General features: G+C 35.7%; 2 protein-coding genes across 3 annotated transcripts; one reads left to right on the forward strand and one right to left on the reverse strand.

Moving 5' to 3' along the window:
- Window positions 1-75: 75 nt before the first annotated feature.
- On the reverse strand, window positions 76-3,789 carry LOC116182973 (YEATS domain-containing protein 2). 2 transcript variants are annotated; one of them, XM_031503551.1, is made up of 8 exons: window positions 3,719-3,789; window positions 3,578-3,667; window positions 2,825-3,524; window positions 2,627-2,772; window positions 877-1,580; window positions 573-828; window positions 256-499; window positions 76-209 (listed from the first exon to the last, which is right to left on the reverse strand). In XM_031503551.1, the coding sequence occupies exons 2-8, from the start codon at window positions 3,663-3,665 to the stop codon at window positions 107-109; spliced, it is 2,241 nt and encodes a 746-aa protein (XP_031359411.1). In that variant the 5' UTR covers window positions 3,666-3,667; window positions 3,719-3,789; the 3' UTR covers window positions 76-106. The 2 variants fall into 2 exon arrangements, with proteins under 2 accessions (XP_031359411.1, XP_031359410.1); XM_031503550.1 differs by having other exon boundaries at window positions 3,578-3,751.
- A 3,038-nt stretch (window positions 3,790-6,827) lies between these two features.
- LOC116182964 lies at window positions 6,828-21,416 on the forward strand. Its single transcript, XM_031503540.1, has 4 exons — window positions 6,828-7,052; window positions 7,101-7,559; window positions 7,616-7,899; window positions 18,653-21,416. Exons 2-4 carry the CDS (start codon window positions 7,123-7,125, stop codon window positions 20,968-20,970), a joined length of 3,039 nt encoding a protein of 1,012 aa, XP_031359400.1. The 5' UTR covers window positions 6,828-7,052; window positions 7,101-7,122; the 3' UTR covers window positions 20,971-21,416.
- Window positions 21,417-22,455: the final 1,039 nt, after the last annotated feature.

Consider the following 22,455-nt stretch of genomic DNA (forward strand, 5'->3'; position numbering starts at 1 on the left):
TATGCTCAAACTTAAATTTCTTACTTTTAACTTTCTTTAGTTTTGGTCTCATTGGGTTATTATAATGAACAAAACCATGTTATATATTTTATTCTAACTATAATAGTTACTCAGTACTTGATGTAAGCATCTTTAACAAAAACTGAAACCTAGGTCTTTGGGATATAACTTCAAAAATATCGCCTACATCCAAAGAACTAGTGGATTCACTGCAAAAGACACATTTAATAACAAGCAAATGAACACAATACCTACTTAAAATGATCCTTATACACCAAATTTGCTCTGGCACTTCTTATGATCTCTTCAGCTAAGCACATCAACGCCTTCACTATCATACGTTCCACTTCATTAAATATCACACCTGGTATAATCTCTTGCGGTCGCAAAATTATGCCATCTTCTAAAGCAACTTGCTTTATGTAGGAACATGCCAACTCCAATTTTTTATCCACTATTTTGATTTTGTATGTAGGAGGGTTACTGCCTTTATTTTTGTCTACAACAATGCACAACATTTTTAGTGTTACACACACTTTCGCATGTATTTCATTTAATGTAATGTTACAAACCTGTATGACCGATTATATCCACAATTTCATCCGTACTATCAGCTACAAGCATTTGAGTATTAATTACAGGTTCCGAATAATTTTCGAGCGCATCATCTAATGTAGGATTAATTTTTTTCTTAAATATTTCGTAATTAGCCATTGGAGTATATCCGTGCGATCTTGCGTACATAATGATTGATTTTGGTGACAATTTTTCACAACCTCTCACCTTGGCGTCGACAATAATTTTTTGTATCATTTTTGCTTGATACCACTGCAAAAGATAATTAATGTGCACACATAAATTAAACACTACTCATACCTCTGAGCTTAGTCGCCTTCCAATGTTCCACTTTGAATATTCTTGTAACGATCTAGCGACATATGGGTATGTACACTTATAATCTAGATTTGATCCCAATTCTGTTATTAAGGGCATCTTCTTCAATAGATAAGCTAATGCTAGGCTGCAGTTTCGAAATTTGTCTTTTGGAAAATGCACCTCGTATTTGTGATAATTAATCAAGGTACTAAATGACGGCTGTTGCACATTCACTTGTTGACTTGCTTTAGGCAGCAATAATGAACCACTTTGAATCTTCTTTTTCAAGAAAGATTCTTGCGATTCCTTCAATTTCTTAATCGCAATTATACTACTATTTGTTACATATAGCTTGTCTGATCCACCTTCTTGCACGTTTTGGTTCATTAATTCAGAAATGTTGATGAAATATGCATTTTTATTTTCTGGTTCATCAGGTGGTTCTTCTGGCATAGAATCGGCCGCACGAGCGTAGGAATGTTCTTTAAACAAATCATGAGGAGGATCCACTTCTGATGCTGGAGGTTCTATGTCGGAGCCAGCTGTGCAGTAATCATGTTCTGAAGGTACCGTTACATCGTTCCTGTCTTCGAATTCTTCTTTTATGTGAACGGGGAGATAAGGTTCCAAATTCTTGTTCTCTTTTAGAGGATCATTTATTTTTTCATTCTTATACAGAAATAAGTTTGCCACGGTTTCGTTCCCTAAAAGCAATAAAATTGAATGAAATTATAGTTAGCTTTTAGCAACCATAAGCCATAGGCAAAAAAATATGTTTCACAAAAAATTGCATACAAATTTTCAAAAAAAGTGACGCAATCGCCTAAATGACGCCACACATGCGCACCTAATTGTGGTTCATACCCACATCAAGTGTAGGCATACAAGTTTTTATTATTTAATATTCTAGAAATGGAGTAATTGTCTTATTAGCTGTAGCTGAGTTTTTCAAATTTTCTGTTTGTTACTATATGTTCAAAGGTTATTTAAATAAATACATATTGGAATCAGTTCTGCTAAAAAGAGCTGACAAAATTAAATACATATCTCCATAATTAGAAAAATTACGAAATAAAAGTTTCTCATTTTCATTGGACACACCAAAAATGTGCATTAAATTCAAGATGGCAGTTACTGAAAGATGAATATCAGATTTCTTTTTTTTTTAAATGGGTGCCATATTGAATTTTTACACAATAATAATAATAATATTTATGCTCGACAAGTAATAATCCATATATGAATATGAACAACCATAAAACTACGTAAGAAGTATTTACTGCATTATTAAGTAACACTATTATAAAAAAATTGAGAAAATACTAAAGAAAGATATAATCAATAAAAAACATAAAGAAAGAAAAAAAGAAACGTATATGATGGTACACACACATGTTGCAAAATATAAAGCAATTCTATGATAGAAACCAAAATAATTATAATCTTTTTCAATCTTTGGCACTGGTGTTCGAAAGGTCCACCACTGCAACAATGTTCAGCAGCATTTTTATATAAATCAAATGTTGAATCACATGCAGTTCAATAAAAAGCAACACAAGAACACCTCTGCATTCAGCGTGATTTTAACAATCTAAAACCTTTATACGTATAGATATAATTTTATATTTGATCCCAAAGTAAAACTAAAGTATATGAAGTATTATAAAAATGTTACCCACAACTTTTGCCTTTTTTACTTTCCCAATATGCCATACTTGTGACCCAGTATCGTTGAATGAAAATACGTTACCTAACGTCTGCTGACCAGAAAATGTTTGATCCAGTTTCAAATTATGTATGATGTCTACAGGTTTATTTAGTGTGTATTTAAAAAATATCTTCACTCTAAGTGGAAATTCGCCCCATCCTCGCCGTGACAAATGAAAGGGTGGATGCCTTCAAATAATAAAACGTCAACATTAAGATAATCAGGTGATCACCTAATTACCTCATCTCCACAACATCATTTGGTGCATAAGATGGATGTAAGTAAAATACAACCTTCTCGACAAAGTGACTTATGTCCGGCTTCTCCTTGGATCCTCTAACATAAACCATCCACTTGTGTGTTGATTTATCTTCTTCACTTCCTGATGGCATCCACTTAGAAATATTGCCTACCACTATCCTGTATTTTTCTTTCTTTCGATTTCGTGTTGTATCATATTCTTCCTTTGGAGAAATTGGTAAAATACTATCACTTTTACTTGTAGGAGCATTAATTTCTTGTTCATTTGATTCTTGTACGATATCACTTGGTTCTATTTTGCATTTAGAATCAATTTCTTCAGTTGTATTTACATTTGTTTGATTTTCAAAATATTTCATCTTTTTTCTAGGCGATTTATTGAGATTGATCTTATAGTCGCCAAGACTATTCCCTATTATTAATTTTTTTACAGCAGGATGAAGACCATTTTTATTATAAAAATGTAGTTCAGAGCTATTTGAGTCATCATTTTCATCTATGAACATGTTCTGACCATTATAATAATTATTAATGAGAATGTATCTCAGTAAGTGTAGAGATTTTTGGGCTTTATCTAGGCGTTGTTGGATTAGATCTAATTGTGACTGTCGGTGATCTAATTCTGTCTTAAATTCACGATTAATTATACTTATTATCTTTTCTAATGTATCTTTCGTTTCTGAAAAAAGAAAAGAGTGTGCAATTGGTGATTAGCTACTGACTGTAACGAACCTCTACTTTCTTTCAGTTTCACATGTTCTCTTGCAACCTCCGTAAGCTCATAATCTGGATCGGGAACCGATTTTTTTGGACTACCCATAACTTTAAAAAGTTAAATCTTGGTAAGTATATAACGAACTATTTCAGACTTACTTTGTTGCTTATCAAAAATCTTAAGTTAGGTTATGTTTAGAAAAACGACCTTGAAACGTACACCGCTAACGTACAGAGCACATTTATTTATATATAGGGACACACAAAATTCGTTGTCACCCCCATTACCCTACACTAGAGCAGTCTGTGACTCAGCTATTCCACATCAATTTTATTAAAAGTACCGCCCAAGTTATTCATTGAAAGTCAGAAAGTGCAACTCAGTTTTATTATTATTGGGGTGCAATGGGTGATTGCAAGTATAATTTCTAAAATATATTGTAGAAATATAGCAGCCGATGTATCTTTTTGGGGAAGGGGAAAGCGGTGTCCGTCGTTTCAAAAGCACGAACGCTTCTTCCGGCCATCTTAAACAGAACCCTCACGAAAAGGGTATCATATATATTGTCATTAGATCATATATATACAGTGTGTCGCGTAGAACGCACCATAGAGAAAAGGCAAAATTTTTCGCAAAAGATCTACGTGGCCTTTGAAATTAGCGTTAAACATACTACTCCCAAGGATGCTATATAATAATAATAGGATTGCCAATCCATTCCTCCTGACGAGAAATTAGCTTTATTTCTCAGATGAGTAAGATTTGAAATTCTCTCTTCTGTACATTTTTTTTTGGGCCAAATTTCAAAACATTGAGAGCGCAGATTACGAGATCTTCTTTATTATAAACGTTTTAACACAAAAGCTCCTGAATGCAATTTCTGTTATAATTTTGGAGTTTCCCACACAGTGCTACAATGGTTTTTACCTTACAATATGAAGTGGTTAGCCTAAAGCTTCGCCTACCTTCAAAAGTCGAACTCCAACCCACACATACATTAGTATATCAGTAATAACAATCTTAAACATAACAAACTAATAGCGTTTTCGATTGGCAAAGCTCTCGTGCTGCACGAGTGCAATTTTTACGTTCTATTGGTAATTTTAGGGCAATTTTCTGTGTTCCATTGGCAAATGTGATGCAACAATTACGCACTCAGTGAAAATTTCGACGCACGAGGTCCGTGAGCGCGTGGAGCTGCTACTTAACAAATTTTCAAAACAAACGTGCGACAATTTGAATTCGTTTCTTGCGTTGGGAGAGTTTTTTGTCGTCATCTAGCGATAGCGAAGATGATGAACTAGCCATAACTTCTATTTTACAAAAAGTTGCACTTACTCATTAAACTGAACGCCAAAAATTGGTCCTTTACAGGAATTTCAAATTTATATTCCTCATCATTTATCATAAATAATACTGAAATCGTTTGTCATTTTTTAGAATAGAGATTTGTCGATTACCTAAATCTAAAATGAGGTTATGGACAAATGACAACAAATATTTACGAATATTTATGTTCCATTGAGAGCAATTTTCACATGGATTTCTTCAGTTTCTCGTGCAACACTCGTGAAGTACCAATGAATAAAGAATACCAAGGAAGGAGAATATCAACAATATACGTGCGACCGCGATGGCTTTTGCAAATGGCGGACAGTAGTTTCCTGTTCGAGTGGCGTACCTACCTTACAGTTGTAGAAGGATACAATTATAAAGAATTTTACACGAAAACAATCTAAACCCCCATGTGTCTACTCCGCCTATGACTTTTGTTTAACTAACCTCAAACTACATTCCGATAAAAATTTGTAAATTTACATGTACTATGTAAAAATAATATTGGTATCAATACTTACAGATGAAATGTAATTCCCAAAGTTTTATTTTTTTCTGTTTTGGAGCAACCACAAGCACAACAACTAACCATTCTTTTTATGTCACTGCAACAGCCACAACAAAAATGACTCATAAGTGGCTTTTGCAAATGGCCGACTTCCGTCGCACTCTCTCTCGTATACAACTTGATTAATGTTCCTTCCTGGTATTTTTTATTCATTGTGCAGTACGAGTTTTGCCAATCGAAAACGCTATTAGTTTTATACAAAATATCACTACCTACACAAATATGTAAAGTTGTCTACTAAGGTGAACTACGAGTAAAAAATAAGAGGAGAAAAAATAACGGTGGTGGGAAATAGAATAGCACGCGACGGAAGTCGTCATCATATTACTTACCTTTGCGCTGGTCAGTTATGTCGGCTTGACTTATCATAAAACAGAAGAGACGATGTCAGTTTGGTTTTATTATATATTTATTATACCACTGCCAATAATTTTTGTCCATTTCCGTCTCGACCCTTTTTAATGCAAGGTTCTCTCCTTTTATTTTTTATTCGTAGAAGGGGAATGATACACAAACAAATCAACTCTCCTCAAACTAGAGACATCATTTTTTAAAAGAACGCCACCATTTCTTGGTACGTGCGCTTTCGTTGCGTGGAGGCGCTTCAAAAAATCGCTTCGCACTACTTAATTGTGGAGCTGCAAATCGCCAGTTGATTGTAAAATGTGAATACTACCCCAAATTGTTCTTACAGACCAATACTGCACGTCGGCGTCCAAGCAATGCAATATAGCGAACACACAGTTTTAAAACACTGCGGAATGCTCTCATCCGCCATTTATTCTTTTTTCTCCCTTGGCTTGACTCACTTTTTGGTTCATTGGGAGGCGGTGGTATCTGGTATCACAAACAGCTATCGAGACAACCGTGTAGCCTCCATTCGCCAGATCCGCCTGCACATCATCTATAGCGGTTTCAACTGCGGGGAGGCCCCGTATAACCACCTTTAGAAGTTGCGGTAGATGCAGTATATATTAACCATATTATACGGCAACCGCCCGGCGCTCATGCTGATTGCTTTTATAGTTTTTCATATCACAATCGTGAACGACGTTATGTTTTAGTTTTATTCATTTAATTTTAACCTTGCCGTGCATTTTTATTACTCAATGTTTACTTTATGTAAAGGGTGACATGCGAAATTACGTTTGAGAAAGTATAAGTTAACAAAATCATTATGAGGTGAACTTTGTCATTAATTAAGAACTGTGTCTGGCACAAAAAACTTCTCCCATGAAATGCTGAATGAATCGGTGAACGCTACCAACCATTCCGTCTAAAGACGTAGAATGCAGCCAAGTGTAATAAATGGCACTATCTCTCTTTAACATCAAGAAAAACTATTGTTTTTCTCATTTTACCGACGATATGTCAACTGTCATTTTGTGTAGTGTGTTGCGTTTTAACGAATTTTTATTTTGTCCAAAGCAAAGTGCTAAAAATAACTGTCAACAAGATCCCGTGGAGAAGTAGCCAATTTATAACACTATAATTAAATAACGAAGGATTTGGTTTAGGGTCAGTTACGTATGAATGTCTTTTAAATTAGAATGGATAGGTTCTGGGGGCATCGGGTTGTTTTTTCCTAGGTAAATATTTGGTACATGGTAACATCCTTGGTGATTATTCGCTTTCAGTAATGCATTTTAACCCAGATTTATGATGAGTACTCAATACCGGTTAGTTGACAAAAATTTTAAAAATAATATGGTCGATTCAACGGTTTTGGTGGAAGATGGAGTGGTTTGGGATCAAGGGGAGATACAAATGGGTTTAAATTATGAGCAAACGGAAAATGTTTTAGTAGATAATAATCGAGAAAGTTATTTGTCGACAAACGATGATGGAAATGGAACACAATACTTTTCGTTACTAGAGACCACAAATGAGAATGTCTTAAGTGATTTAAATGACATCACATTGTACACAGATGGTAGTAGTCCAATGCAAATGCCAGAACAAAGTGTTAATGTGATTTGTGCTTTGGATGAACAAAATCAAAGTGTTGTGGCCGTTACTGAATCAGACGATTTATATGCATTTCAAGTTGCTTACGATGACGATGGAAATGTTCACAAATATAGATATATGTTACGGTTTGTGCAGACAATGTAAACATTCCATAAATCCTTTAATTAATTTTTGACTTTAGACTGAATGAAAATGGAGAATATGAAAGTGTTCCCGAGTCCTTAGAACTACTTCCAGATGAAATGGAATTGCCGATTAGCGAAGTGCTACCTATTGAGGAACCACAAGTGGAGTTTGAGAATAATCCGAAGGTCGCATTTCAGAATGGCGATCTGATTGTTAAAAAAGAGGAAAATGAGAGAGTTTCTAGCCATACGGATGACAGTTACCAAGGGCTGGAAGTGAATGAGGACGAGCAGATTTATGATAATCAAATGTTTGAAGAAAATGTAGATTCTAAGTTAGGTAGGTACAGTTTAAAGCATATAAACGGTCTGCACTGCTACTGCTTGTGTATGATGACAAATGCCATGCTTCAAGGTATATAATATAATATTGATTTGCAATTTGCATCTTCATACACTCAGACAAACTGTCTATTAATGAAATGCAGGCATTTCACGATTCCATTGTGTAAAGAGTAGAATAAACATATTCGGCTTCCCTTTGAGTGATTTATAGTACCTGATGCTATGTTGATGCCAGTTTCAAAATTGTAATTTCAATTAAGTCCGGGAGCGAATTATCCGGGCACGAATTGTCCTACAACCCTTACACTGTACAGTTTTTGGATTATCGTACAAAGTAATTTTTTTTAACAGAATATATGTATTAGGGATGTAACGGAGCTTCGGTTCCGAATCCGAAAGAGCGGAACTTCCGATTGATTTTGCACTTACGATTCCGATTTCTGTTCAGACAAATTTTAATCAGATTTTATATCGGAGGTTTATGGACAGGGTCGGTGGCGGCCACAATCAGGGCGTTTGCGTACAAATACGTTGATACTTGTCGCGCGGGGAACCTTCCTCACCTCGTGCCTTCTGTTGATTACCTTTTCACTTGTTGTGTTCCTTGAATATAATTGGCTTCTTTTCGAGTCACTTAATTTGTTCTATTTACATATTAGTATTGTAATTTAAGATGTGACATGTCTCTTCTTTAAGGTTCCGATTCCGACAAACCAAAATTATCAACTCCGCTTCCGAATTCGGTTCCGATATAACCACTTCCGTTACATCCCTAGTATGTATCTTTTTAATTTCACTGTACTAAGAATTCTTTTATAAAATGGCAGCGCACATCTTTTGAAAATCTTGAAATATGGGAACGAGATGTGAAGAATTGCATACGATTTTCAGTAGGGGAATTAGGAATTTTTTGCCAGTCAGGCTTGTATTTGAAAACCAGACCTTAGATCCAGATCGTATTCAATAGCACTGATCCTTGATATGTTACTTGTTTTTATAAATATTAGAAAAACGAAGTTTTCATTCTTAAATTTTACATGGGATTAGTTTTTAGCACACTTGCTAACAACAGAAGCACATTGTTTGATTAATTGTTGGTCGTTTGGGAACCTTGTATAAATAGTTCGAGATCTCAATAATAGAACATTGTAGAACCTTTGGGATTTTGGCCTTAGGTTGGTACTCGGGTAGGTATTATTGAGATATTTGGCGACGGTGGGTTCATAGCTCTCCGTTCATCCGTTACGTTGGTCCGTCAAACGGATAATACATTTTGTTAAGGTTCATAGCAATCCGTCCACATTGTACATTTGCAACGTATAACCATAACCTAAATTTTATTTTGTACTGTACCCTCAGTGATTTTCAGTATTGAAAAATGGTACAAAAGTAAGAACACGTTGCTATCTGATTATTACCCTGAAGAACGAATAGGTGAACACTGTTAACGTACCAAACATAACCTCACTCTTGTTAAAAACGGACCAACGGAAACGTAAATGTTCAACTTCAACCAACTTTTCCGTCGTAAACGGACGACGTACGATTTAAAAATTTGCTGTCTTCTGATTGGCTAACGGACAAACGGAAACGTATGAACGGAGAGCTATGAACTTACCTTTAGTCTGAAAGTTACCGATCACACATTAGTGTATGCATGGGAGCGGTTACTACCCAACAGACACCTACTTAGCTAGCTCAAATTACACAGTTGCTCCTTTTTCCTTTTAAAATTTTTTCAGGGCACGACTGTATTCCGACACAACATGTGAGACAAATTTATGGTTAACAGTACCTTTTGAACACAAAACACCCATTTGCAAAACGGTTGATCGAAAAACAATTTAAGAGATCTGAGATTTCAAAAAGTGCTCATAGTTCTGCTAATAAGAAATTAAACAAATATAGCAAACAAGCTTCTGGGCAGTGGTATTGCACATTATATGACTCAAGTTATGCTCATTTTGCATTTCATGCAATTCAGTTGATAACCTACATTGCCAATTCACGATCTCCGATCAACAAATTTGATAAAGAATCCACCTGCAATATTTCATTGTAATCGGTCCATTCGTTTTGGAGTTATCGTGCTAACGGATAGCGCGGAATTATCAACTCGCTAAGAGCTCGTTAACAATCTAAATAAACTTGGTCAGGACAAATAATGTGATGATAGTCAAAGCACACAAAACAAACACTTAATTTTATGACTGTTCGCATCATAAGACTTTTCTTGTATTACACCAATTATTTCTTCGTTCTTGATAAACACGAAACTTTTTAAACTTGTAATTCCATGAGTAAAAACTTCTTCACAAAATCAAATTTGTTTCCACATTGCTTTGTTACATGAAAACGACTGCGTTTTTTTCCCTTTACAATCACATGTCCGGCTAAACTACCCGTGCAAATTAGCGTCACAGACTTTACGCTCTGTTTCAAAATAACCCGAGATAGCTCTATATATTCTTAATTCTTGCTATTTAAGAGAAAAATCATTTCCACTAATATATTCAACATCGCTGTGCCCCAGCAACACTTGAAATTCCGCACCGTCGCCTGAACTGATCGATACCTGCGGTGCTTATCTCGCACGTGGCGTTGTTTGTTGCAAAACCAATAATTAATGATTGCCAGATAATAACTTTTTACTAATACGTGACCAGATAACTTTTAACATTACGATTAAATGTTTCCTTATTTGTGCGTTTTAAATTTATATATATGTTACCGGCAAACTGCGAAATCCGGCATTTTGCAAAATTCGCGAAATAACGAATGCAACAGGCAAAGTACGAAACGGAGATGCAGTTCGCACTTTACCTGCGTCTCTTTAGGGATTTCGCGAAATGCCTAAACATGCAGGCATTTCCCACAGACTGCGTATACAGCGTTGTCATTGGATGGTAAGCGACGCGACGAATGCGATTTAATTTAAGTACTCGCTAAATATTGCGCTCACGTTTATAGTGCAGCGGAGAGCCGGCGCTAACTCGCTTATTTGAGGTAGTTTTTTTTTTTCGGAGTAGAAAGAATTGGGACCCACACCATTTTGTTCAGAAATGTTTGAACCTTCAGAATCTCGCTTTACGACATTTTCCCGTGGTCCCGACAAAAGTTATAGGCCGCTAAAGTTGAACTTTACTCATTTTCGCGCGCGCGACTAGACCACCGAAAGTATTTATTTTCTCAGCAACTAAGCGATATACATCAATAATTCCTTTTGTAAAATGAAAGTACATTTATAGCAGAATCTAAAGCGCATTCATATTTACCTACCTTGTTATGCACAGTTTTTAGAAAAATGACCGTCAACTTCCAAAATTCGTGTAGCAGATGAAAAGTGCGCACTTTGAACTCTCATAACTTTTTATTTCACGATATCGATTTTCAATATTTATAACTCATTCGATGCTCCAAAGCATTGTGATTATTTTATTTTCTATAACATTACCGTGAATTTTTCATAATAAAAAAGTTACGGTCATTTAAGTAAAACCCTACCGACCTCGCCGAGTCGGGAGCCGCGAGTGAGACGGAGAGGGAAGGATAGTCAGCAGCGCAACAAGGAGCGATGCGTAAGAGGTTCTACTTTACTAAGAAATTTCTCTCCGAATACCAAAACTAGCTATTTAGGCCGTTTACAAATGCATTCCGCCGGGTTGCATTGTAAATTCTCAAACAATTCATTAACTCCATGTATTCGTTTAGGAGCTACCCTCAAAAAAGTGGTAAAGTTTCCATTTCTCCTTTAATTTTTTTCTCAGCAACAGTTACAGAGACTGGTGGTAAGTCTTTGAATAGGTTTTGCTGTATGCCCTTTCAGGTTTTGCAAATAATTTTTCAAAATTCCTACCACAAAAAGGCACACCCCTCAATAGGGGTGCGAAAAAATGTTGATTTCGACGAAATTTGGTATCTGGTGGTTTTTGAATATAAAAATCACGAATCTGAAATTAGTTTTTGAAAATTCGAAAAAAATAATTCCACTGCAATTCTTGGCCGGACAACGAAAATTGACAAAATTCCACGAAGTTTGTTGTGTAGGTACATACGGAACAAAATTGTTGAACAGTTTTTCTTAAGGTCATTTTTCAAACAAAAGTTACACTCATTTGCAAATTGGTCTTTCGGGTCAGAAAATGTTCTCCGACAGTGGCATAACAAGTACAGTAAACGTCAATATTACATGTTCTGCTAAGGGTGTCTACCTACATTTCACAAAAATTTGTCAAATAAAAAATGATAATTTTATCACAGTGAGCATTCATAACTTCGACATCAATGAGGAAACAGTCACAGACAGGGTCGCGTCTAACCTTTTTCGGGCCCTAGGCACAGAAATAGTGTAGGGCCCCTTACCCCCCGGTTTGTACTTATATCTCATAAAAACAAAGGTACCTACTTATGGTTTCAATTTTTGTGTAACTACTAACTAATGCGCAAGTAAAGAAACTCAACTTTTACTAATACCTATTTAGCAACTGCGTTAATCGCAATATTCAATATAGGGTAAATCCTTTAGTCAGTTTTTAGTCCTTCACTTTTTCACTTAAACTATAAACAATAGCAAAACATTATCGTTCGTATTCGTATCAAGTCAAATAAAAAACAAGTTGTAAATCAGCATATGCATGATGAAAGCGTATTTTTGGTAATGCAGATCAGTATTTCATTAGCAAAGTTTAAAATTATCGATCTCACGAATAATCTAACTCAAAATAGACTAGAGCCTGCACATCTACACTATAACAGAAAGCTTTTAGTGAAAATTTAAGGTCTCTAGCAATTGTAATTCCTGCGATCGCAGCTGGACAGCCAGCCAGCCAGCCATAACGAATAGAATAGCGTATTTTTTCCCAAAAATGCGCTAAAAATAAACTATATTGTTATTTCTTAATCTTAACTTAATAATTCAAGATCAAAATCGCACAGAAATTGCAGGATTTGCACCATGCACCCACAATTATATTAATGATATTAAAATACGTTGTATAATGTGTAACAGAACGCAGCAACGCTTTTCTCTTTGCAATTCGTATTATGTTGTATCAACTTTGACTACCTAGTATCATACTACCGTGTTTAAGCGAAAAACATTAAACATGATACTGGATACTGGAAAATTGCAATACCTCTAAAACCTCTTAATGTTTTAATTTTTTAGACGTACACGTAATTATATTAATGTAATTCTTTGCAATATGAATATCGTCAACTATCAAAGATGCATGCATCTTCGCGGGCCCCCAATTTCAACGGGCCCTAGGCTCATGCCTACTGTGCCTAGGCCAAAACGCGGCACTGGACTCACAGAATAAGAATAAGTAGGCCATCTTCTGTGGAAACAGACGAAAAAAATTCAACGCACAGTCTTTTTTCAAAAGCGAGATACATCGGCAGAAGAAATCCAAATTCCTCGTTTACCTATCACTAGATAACGACCAGATAACTGACTTTAACAGCCTAAGTACATGCTGATAATCCTAAGTAAGTTCCGGTATCTACTATTCAATATATGTGTGCCGTTTTTGAATTCTCCACCAGCGAGCTACAATACCATCCTAACCAATCGTCTAGTGAAATCAAAAAACAAGCCTGAATCTTTGGGACAAAATCATACCGTTGTCACTGCTGATCTTGCAATATACAGCACAGCACAAGAGATACCTAATGTGGAGTAACCCCCAAAATTTACAGGGAAAGGTACCTATTTGTACCTATATATTTCACCAAAGAACTGAGATACATGGAGTTAATGAATTGTTTGATATTTTACAATGCAACTCGGCGGAATGCATTTGTAAACGGCCTAAATAGCTAGTTTTGGTATTCGGAGAGAAATTTCTTAGTAAAGTAGAACCCGAGGTAGAACCTCTTACGCATCGCTCCTTGTTTAGCGAACGCTGCTGACTATCCTTCCCTCTCCGTCTCACTCGCGACTCTCGACTCGGCGAGGTCGGTAGGTTTTTACTTAAATGACCGTAACCTTTTTATTATGACAATTCAACTCATGTATAAAAAATCGCATAAGCCGCAGTGAAATTGTCACTTTGACAGCGGCAAAAGTTACCTGCAACTTTTCCAGCGACAAATGCACTAGTGGTTTTTTCACTTATTCATTTTCGATCGCATTATCATATGACTAGTTTGACGTCTGTCAATAATTGATTAGTTTGGTGAATTTCTTGTTCGTTAAATTGTCCTGCCGAATTACACTCGAGGTTTGTATTTAAACTAAATTTGGGTTGTGGCAATTCAAATCTGTTTCCTTTTAGCAATTGATCGAAAAACTGTCAACCTAAAAATGCTCCACCTGCGGTGTCGCATTTTTATTAGTTGACAGTTTTTCTCGTCTAATTGCTAGGCAACAGATTTTCATTACCTAAACAACCCAAATTACTCGGTAAAATACAAACCTCTTGTGCAATTATAAGTGAAAAATTCACGGTAATGTTATAGAAAATAAAATAATCACAATGCTTTGGAGCATCGAATGAGCTATAAATATTGGAAATCGATATCGTGAAATAAAAAGTTATGAGAGTTCAAAGTACGCACTTTTCATCTGCTACACGAATTTTGGAAGTTGACGGTCATTTTTCTAAAAACTGTGCATAACAAGGTAGGTAAATATGATTGCTTTAGATTCTGCTATAAATGTACTTTCATTTTACAAAAGGAATTATTGATGTATATCGCTTTGTTGCTGAGAAAATAAATACTTTCGGTGGTCTAGTCGTGCGCGCGAAAATGAGTAAAGTTCAACTTTAGCGGCCTATAACTTTTGTCAGGGCCACGGGAAAATGTCGTAAAGCGAGATTCTGAAGGTTCAAACATTCTTTCTACCCCGAAAAAATTTTTTGAACGATTTCGCGGCTTTCTCCGCTGCACTATTAGACTGCATTTCCTCTATGGGTTTTCTGTTGAGTCACGCTTTGGATTTACTATGGAGAATATATCAAATGGGGGAAGGTACAAACGCGACGGTTTTACGTTTGGCACAGCTGCACGCGCAATCTGTGGAAATAACCGAGAATTCTCACTTTGCCTGAATCGAAATCCCTAAAGAGAGGCAGGCGAAGTGCGAAGTCGAGTTCCATTTCACTCTTTGTCTGCTGCATTGGTCATTTCGCAAAATGCCTAGGGATTTTGCAAAATGCCGGATTTCGCAGTTTGCCGGTAACATATATATTTAGATAATGAGAATGTTATTTACCGATTTTAAAATTGTTATCTCATCTTGATGAAAAAAATCAAAGTAGGCTGATTTGTATGATAATTGATAGTCTTCTATAACTTTTTTAAATACATTTTACAAGTTAATTGATTTGGCTAATTTTTTCAATATCTTACTTAGGTTGGGAGCGATCTTCAGAAAATGAGGATCAAAGTCTAAAAAATTATCATAAATGCACCTTATATAAACGATTGGTCCCAATTGCGTCGTTGCCACGTTGCTAATTTTACATCGGTCAAAAACGTCGAGTTTAATATTTAAGTTTCTGAGAAAAGGTAGGCTGACAATGTGGAAACTGTTTCCCCATATCTTTACAGATACAAAAGGATTTTTTACTGGGACATCGAATGAGCGATATCGTAATTATACCGTAGGTGCGTTTCACTACACTGCCCTTACTTAACACTATACCCAAAAGGTTCATAGGAAATCCTGCTCTGGTGTATTACACTATAAATCCCCATGAGTTCCCCCTTGTGTACGAATTTTGATGGAATCACATCCAAAGGCCTTGGCGCAAGGCTCATGAGGTGAATTTTATGCACATTCAATAACCGAGATATGTAAAAAAAAAATACGATCACCGTCTTTAATTGACTGACGACCATTTTTGAAACGCTAGGGCATTTAAAGAAGTTACACGTTTCATAGGAACATCGCCGTAATGGTACGGTTTCGCTGGAGCCGTTGGCGGTCGTTGTCAGGTGTCAATGGCGGACCACTGCACTTCGTTATTTATGGTTATTTATTATAGACGTGGTTTCCTTGGCGACCGTCAATGGCAGAGAACGGCGATCACCGACGGGTCCAGCGAAGCCGTACCTTTAGCCATCTTGAGCATATCAAAAGTTTCGCTCGCAAATTTTCTGAATTTTACACAAATTTCACAGCAACTCTGTACGAAAATAAAGCACATCACAAACAACCGAGTAGCTAATCAACCAATAATCATATTTGCAAACAACAAACTGGCTTATAATCAGCTGATCTGTATGAAGATGGTGATACAAAGCGGATTTCCCTGGAGCCAACAGCCTCCGAGCAATTCAAACAGTCTAGGTATTTTTTTAACAGGCCTCATACTAATGATAGTAAGGGGTAGTAGTAATCAATATATGAGAAATTAAATATTTTTGAATACATTGCAGTACCAAGTCAGAGCTGACCATTTGCAGCTCCACCACTTTTATTGCTACTGGCTGTCACATGCTATTGAGATTATGTTGTTATCAAAGTTCCATTCTATAAAATCTGAGCATAGGCGTTAATTGCAACTAGTTCTGTGTGGAATATCGTGACGTAATGGTCTAGTCTTGACGGAGTTGATTTGCCAAATATACAGTGTGTTCGACATAAAAAGTTCAACTCAATATCTCTTAAGGTGCCTTTAGTGCGACGGAGATTGGTGATTTGGCGAATTGGAGATTTGTGTTATTGGTCGAGTGCGGTCACGTGATCTAAAAGCTGTGAGGGGTATCTTCAATTATAACGTTTGCAGGTTATGTGTATTATTTATCCCTCAGAGTAAGAAATAAAGATAGAGATGCCTTAATATCTATGCGTGCCATCATCTCATTTGTTTACTAACATTGCAGGAGGCTAAGTTGTCACATTTCACGAGATAGTTTTTAAGGGAATATTAATAATATATGCATCTCGAGTAATCTAACTGGATTTTTAGATGCTTATAAGAGTTCAGTACCCAAACAATTTTAACTTACAATTAAACGGCGTAACAAGAAAAGTTATGGTGATTAGTGCACCACAACGGCAACGCTGTAACTTTGTTTTCCGTTGAGAGGTATTTTGTTTATTTCGTTAAAACGTGATTCCTTAATTTTTAGGCGTTTTTATAGTGGACGACTTATTCGATTGTGGTGTATTAATTTATGGGAGCCCTTTGAAATGGGGAAAAGCTGTATTATTTGTGGAATTATTGAATTACCTAACATAACCTTTCATCCGTATGTGTTTTGAAGTCATAGACGTGCATACGGGAATTTTCGCATTTTAATGTGTTTAGATTTCCTTCTAAGTTTCCACTTTGAAGTATCACCATACCTTATCATAGATCAATAGGGACCTTTCAAACACATACAGCTTTTGGTCATAATTATTTAGTGATACGTTATTACGTTTGCACATGTAAACAAAACATAAACTTTGTTGCCCATAAAAATAAATAAACCTTACGCCACTGACTAATGTTTACTTTCGACCTCTCAACGGTCAAATTGACTGAGATGTTGGATCAAAACAAACGTTCACGTTGTTATAGCGTACGCGTACTCTATCTTTATTTCTTACTCTGAGATTTACCCCTTAAACTTGACAGTTGTACGCAAATTCAAATTTTAGCGCGCTTGCGTTTGCGCAATACCAAGGGAGTCAGTGTGCAACACATCTGCAAGTGGGGAATCCCCATTAGCTAAATAGAAAACACTCCACTCTTCAAATTATTACCAATTACCCAAATCTCAGTCACACTAAAGGCATCTTTATTTGTCAAATATAATTTTATATGTGACATTATGATGTATCTTTGAAACTTCCTGTATTACTTCGGGTTTAATCGGAATTGGAGACAACTTTTGTTTATCAAAGGTAAGGCTTATATTTTTTTAAGACATTTGAAAAGAGCAATCAAAAGTTGCTGTATGCATATGGTTAAGACGGCCCGTGAGGCGCAGTTCAGTTAAAGCTGAACCGTGGTGCTAAGAGTCCCTGGTTCAGGCGTGGGTTGGGTTGGTAGAGCAGCCTTGGCTGAAACCCCGCCCACTCAAAAATAAAGGCAAAATAAAATAAAATAAAAAAATGGAGAAATTCGTGATTCACTACTTAGAAAACTTATGAAATCTAGTACACCGTGTGCTGTTAGGATGCGCGGTGTCTGTTGTATTATACAGAAAAGACCTATATCAACTTGTTATTTTCAAAGCCAAATCCACTACAACAGAGGACATAGTACCCCTCATGGAACGTACACCCATGGTGTTAGAAGTAGTGTGAATGTCCCTGTTTTCCAACATGCTGGCTATCCACCTGCACATTGCTTGATTTGTACACTTACGAATGATTTTATAGAACGCCCTCCTCTCTCCCAATATTTAAGCTTGTTACCAATCGAAAAGTAAAGCAGAAGCTATTTCTCAGTTTCTTCGTAGCTTCCATCATCTTTTCGAATGTTTTCCACTTGTCCTTTTGTGTTCACTGCTTTTGCTTCACATTTTCATGTAGTTGTACTTCCGTGATTTATTATCTATAATCACAATAACAAATTTATTGCACAATTTTTATTTTTAAGAACATAATAAATATATAACAATTTTACTGCAAAACAGTTTGCCATAAATAATCTGTGCCATTATGTATCAGAAATAATGCTAATGATAAACATAATGTAAGATAATGATAACTACAGTGACTTTATAGAGAGATAACCTTTGAGTATTTGAAATAATATTGGGTATTAAGTACTAAAATGCTATTATGGTGTATCTTTTTCTAGCTGTAATAAGTCAAAAGGAAGGTGTCCACAAAATAGAAGCAGCAAGTTGCAGTTCAGAAGAATCAAACCCTGCATTCGACTCTACTAATTTTCCTGTGGAAAATGAAGATCTCTCCTCAATGAAGCCAATTCCCGATTCAGCCAATAACCACTCACTTGAGTCACACGAGTTGTCCATAAACAATTTTAATTCGGTTTATGCATTACAACAAGAAGCTGTTCAAGAGGATGAAGAAGCTTCGCACGATATGTTTGAAGGGGGGCATCTTATAATAAGCGACGAAAATGGACCGGAATGTGAGAATGCAATTTCTCACGATGAAGTCAATCCCATAAATGGGCAGGAACATGAAGACTTACCGGATACTATAACTGGAAATGAATCTGAAGAAGAATTTCAAATTGTGGATGGTGTGCACGTCACGGGCGACAACGATGATCATGGCGTCGTTGTTGCGTCTAATCAACCAAAAGATGCCGATCAACACATTTTGAAAATTCACGAAAACGTTTCATCTACAAATAACGCCTTAGTAGATATTAAAATAAAGAATGCGCTTAAACGAAATGGTAATAAGAGCAACAAGAACTTAATGTATTTTATTATTAAAGAGCCAGAAAAAGAGAATGTTGCATCACTTGCAGATGTCGGCAAAAAAGTATTGAAAGCCAATCCACGAAGCGTATTAAAAAGCTCCTTCACTTACTTCGAAGAGAAGAAAGATAATGCAAAACTTGAAAGTCAAGTAAAGTGCGAGAAAAAGCCCGCCGTCAAAATGAAGGAAAGTAAAGGGAAAGTTGTTCCAAACTTCTTACCAAAAACTACAATTATCTTAGCTCCCGTACGTCAAGAACGGATGCCAAGAAAACAAACGATTACACCTGTAAAACGAACCGACGAGGAAATTATTGTACAGGAAGTGGTAGTATCCTCAAATGGGGTTGTTGAAACAAAAGAAGATGGTGTTTTAAAATCCAAAGTATTATTAACCCCGACCGACTATGTTCAGGTATCCGATTCCGACGAAGATTATAATGTTAAATCGGAACGTAAAAAGAAGAAGAAAAAGAAAAAGCGCCGATCTAAGGTTACCAAAATAGTCATCACTGATTCGGAAGATGAGGACGTTGAGAATGGCATAGTAGAAATTGATTTGTCAGTTGATTCTGATCAAGAAAATGGTGGAAAGGATAAGCAAACTGAGCGAACAGGTAGTGAGACAGTTTCTCCCAAAAAGAAAAGAGGGCGCCCATCAAAAAGACCTAGCAGTAGTTTAGAGGAAAGTGGCAGTTCTAGTTCATCTAAAAGATTAAAAAGTACAAATGAATCTGAGAGTAGTGATATTGCAACTCCAAAAAAATCTGAAGATTTGCCGATCAATACAAAGTGGAATTGTTCCTCGTGTACGAAGGTATTTCCTAGCCAAGGTAGCTTGAAATCGCATATGCAATATCACACCTATCATGAATCTGCAAACAAAACCAGCTCATTTAAAAAGCCTATATCAACAACATTAAGTAACTCGAGCCGCTATAAATGTTCTATTTGTTTCGATTCATTTAAAAACAATTATTTGCTAATGAAGCATACAAAAGAACACAATGACCCCAGTAAATTTGAATGCGGCGTCTGCAAAAAACTATTCTCTGATCAGTTACAATTGACAATTCATAAACGCAGTCACGTCAAAACGCAAATGTTTAACAATACCACTCTTCCAAAGGATTCGCCCAAAAAGAAACAATCGATTGGAAATCGACAGAACACTTTATGGTTACCAAAAAAGTGCAAGTGCCACATTTGTTCAAAAGTATTTGCATCACAAAGACTTTTAGATAATCATGCTAGTATACATAAAAAGTTCATTTGTCTGTCGTGCAGTTCTACTTTTGTATCAAAGTTGGCAATGGAAGATCACGTGCAGCGTCAATGTGTAAAGCCAGTAAGCTCTCCTAATCCAAACAGGACCGTAAATAAACCATTGCCCTCGTCTTCTAAAACAGTAAGCATAAGAACTACATCTGCTCATAAAATTAAGAAAAGTTCAAGCGATTCGTCATCTCCTGATAAAGAGAAAAAAACTCCTTGTAGTGCCAAACAAATTGAACTGAAATGTGATAAGTGTCCCGTAGTTTTTAAATCGCACAAAAACTTATTTACTCATAAAGTGTTACAACACGGATTAGAAACGCCAGATGGAAGTATAAAGGCGAACAAACGTAAAACCTTACTACATAAGGAACTAGGGAAACACGGCAGTGTGCCTGCGAATGAAAAGTTAAGGAATGCATTTGCAAATTTAAGGACAATAAAATAGTATTTTTAGGGTAGGTTTCAGTGTACAAATTAGAAATCATTTCAAAAATTCGCATGTAGTAATAATTGTCTCTTATCATTATATGTAGACCCGGTGAATGAAAATGTTTATTAAGACAATATGACCATTTTATACATATTTGCATATTAAAGTTCAAGGACAGCAATGATGCTTGGCATCAATCGTTTTACATTAAAATTAAGCGTCGCTCAATGGTCATTGAAGGTACGAGTGACCTGATAAATTTATGTAAGCTTTCAGTTTTACAGTCAATAGTACAAAATCAGTCATGTAAATAATATCTATCTATCTATATATATATATATTTCACTATTTTTTATGTTTTAGGATACTTTACAAAAAATTAATATAGTATCATCTCATTCTCATTAGCATGTATATATGTAAACTACTTTGTATAATTAAATTTATGAATTATTTAATAATTTTTGGCAAATTATTTGGTCCATGGCATAATCCAGTCAATTTGTACTTTCTGATTACAAAAGGTCAGGTAGAAGATTTTATTTTTCAGACTTGTTTAAATGGTAAAGAGAAAGAAAAATCTACCAATTCGACTGACGGGAGAAATTTTTGTGATCAAAAATCTGCAAAAGTTTCTGCTTTTTTTCAAATAACCCGCCAACCGCAGTACTTAGGTAAAATCATCTATTATAAAAAACTAAATAAAATATTGAAAATAAATTTACACAAATAGATTAGGTATACATATATAAATAAATATCTAAATTAATTTATTTAATCTAAATTTTTGCTGAAGTCTATTTTTTTTTAAATTAAATAAAAACTCGAAACTTCAACTTGATGTATCTCCTAAAAAACAGTGTAATTTGTGGTTCTTTATATTTGTCAACCTTACTCATTTTCTTCCCTCTCACTGTCTTGGTCCAACATGAGGTGTTAAATCTACCACCTAGTACAATAATCATTAGATGTATCTAACCATTTTCTAGTTATAGAAACGTTATTTATATTAATAAGTGATAAGACAACATAATCACACAATTAGGTTTCACTTCTTCCAATATAGCTACCAACGGTGATCGACCCATGTGATCAACCTGCAAAAAAAAGGTATTCTCTATTTAAAAAGGCCCATTTTTTTAAAAATCGGAATAGTTCTGCAGATATTTCCAATGAAAGTTTCGACATCTCCAATGGACATGTCTCGTCCTGACGTTCCACTTGCGCTTTATGAGTGCCCTCTTATGACACTTCGTTTTCAAGATATTCGTTTGGACTTCACCAATAGATAGGTTTGTCTCGTTCAGAGGATTCATTTTGACTTTGTGTGTACTCTCTCCTTCGACAAACAGTTTCGCTCATAAATTATGCAATCACCAAAAGATATATTTCTTCCAGACGTCCCAATTGCCTTTTGTGAGTACCGTTTCCAGACAATCTGCTCTTGAGATATAAGTAATTATAAGCGATCACGATAATGGGTCGAGGAGGAAGACTATG

This window comes from Photinus pyralis, unplaced genomic scaffold (assembly GCF_008802855.1).
Source record: "Photinus pyralis isolate 1611_PpyrPB1 unplaced genomic scaffold, Ppyr1.3 Ppyr1.4_unclustered_Scaffold8227, whole genome shotgun sequence".
NCBI classification, from domain to species: domain Eukaryota; kingdom Metazoa; phylum Arthropoda; class Insecta; order Coleoptera; family Lampyridae; genus Photinus; species Photinus pyralis.

Excerpts from the sequence above, each read along its gene's own strand:
- LOC116182973 (XM_031503551.1), bottom strand. The coding sequence starts at position 3,665 with ATGGGTAGTCCAAAAAAATCGGTTCCCGATCCAGATTATGAGCTTACG. Across the intron at positions 3,525-3,577 it reads GAAACTGAAAGAAAGTAGAG|AAACGAAAGATACATTAGAA; the intron begins GTTCGTTACAGT and ends TTCTTTTTTCAG. Across the intron at positions 210-255 it reads GTGTATAAGGATCATTTTAA|TGAATCCACTAGTTCTTTGG; the intron begins GTAGGTATTGTG and ends TGTCTTTTGCAG.
- LOC116182964 (XM_031503540.1), top strand. The coding sequence starts at position 7,123 with ATGATGAGTACTCAATACCGGTTAGTTGACAAAAATTTTAAAAATAAT. Across the intron at positions 7,560-7,615 it reads AAATATAGATATATGTTACG|ACTGAATGAAAATGGAGAAT; the intron begins GTTTGTGCAGAC and ends TTTTGACTTTAG. Across the intron at positions 7,900-18,652 it reads AAATGTAGATTCTAAGTTAG|CTGTAATAAGTCAAAAGGAA; the intron begins GTAGGTACAGTT and ends ATCTTTTTCTAG.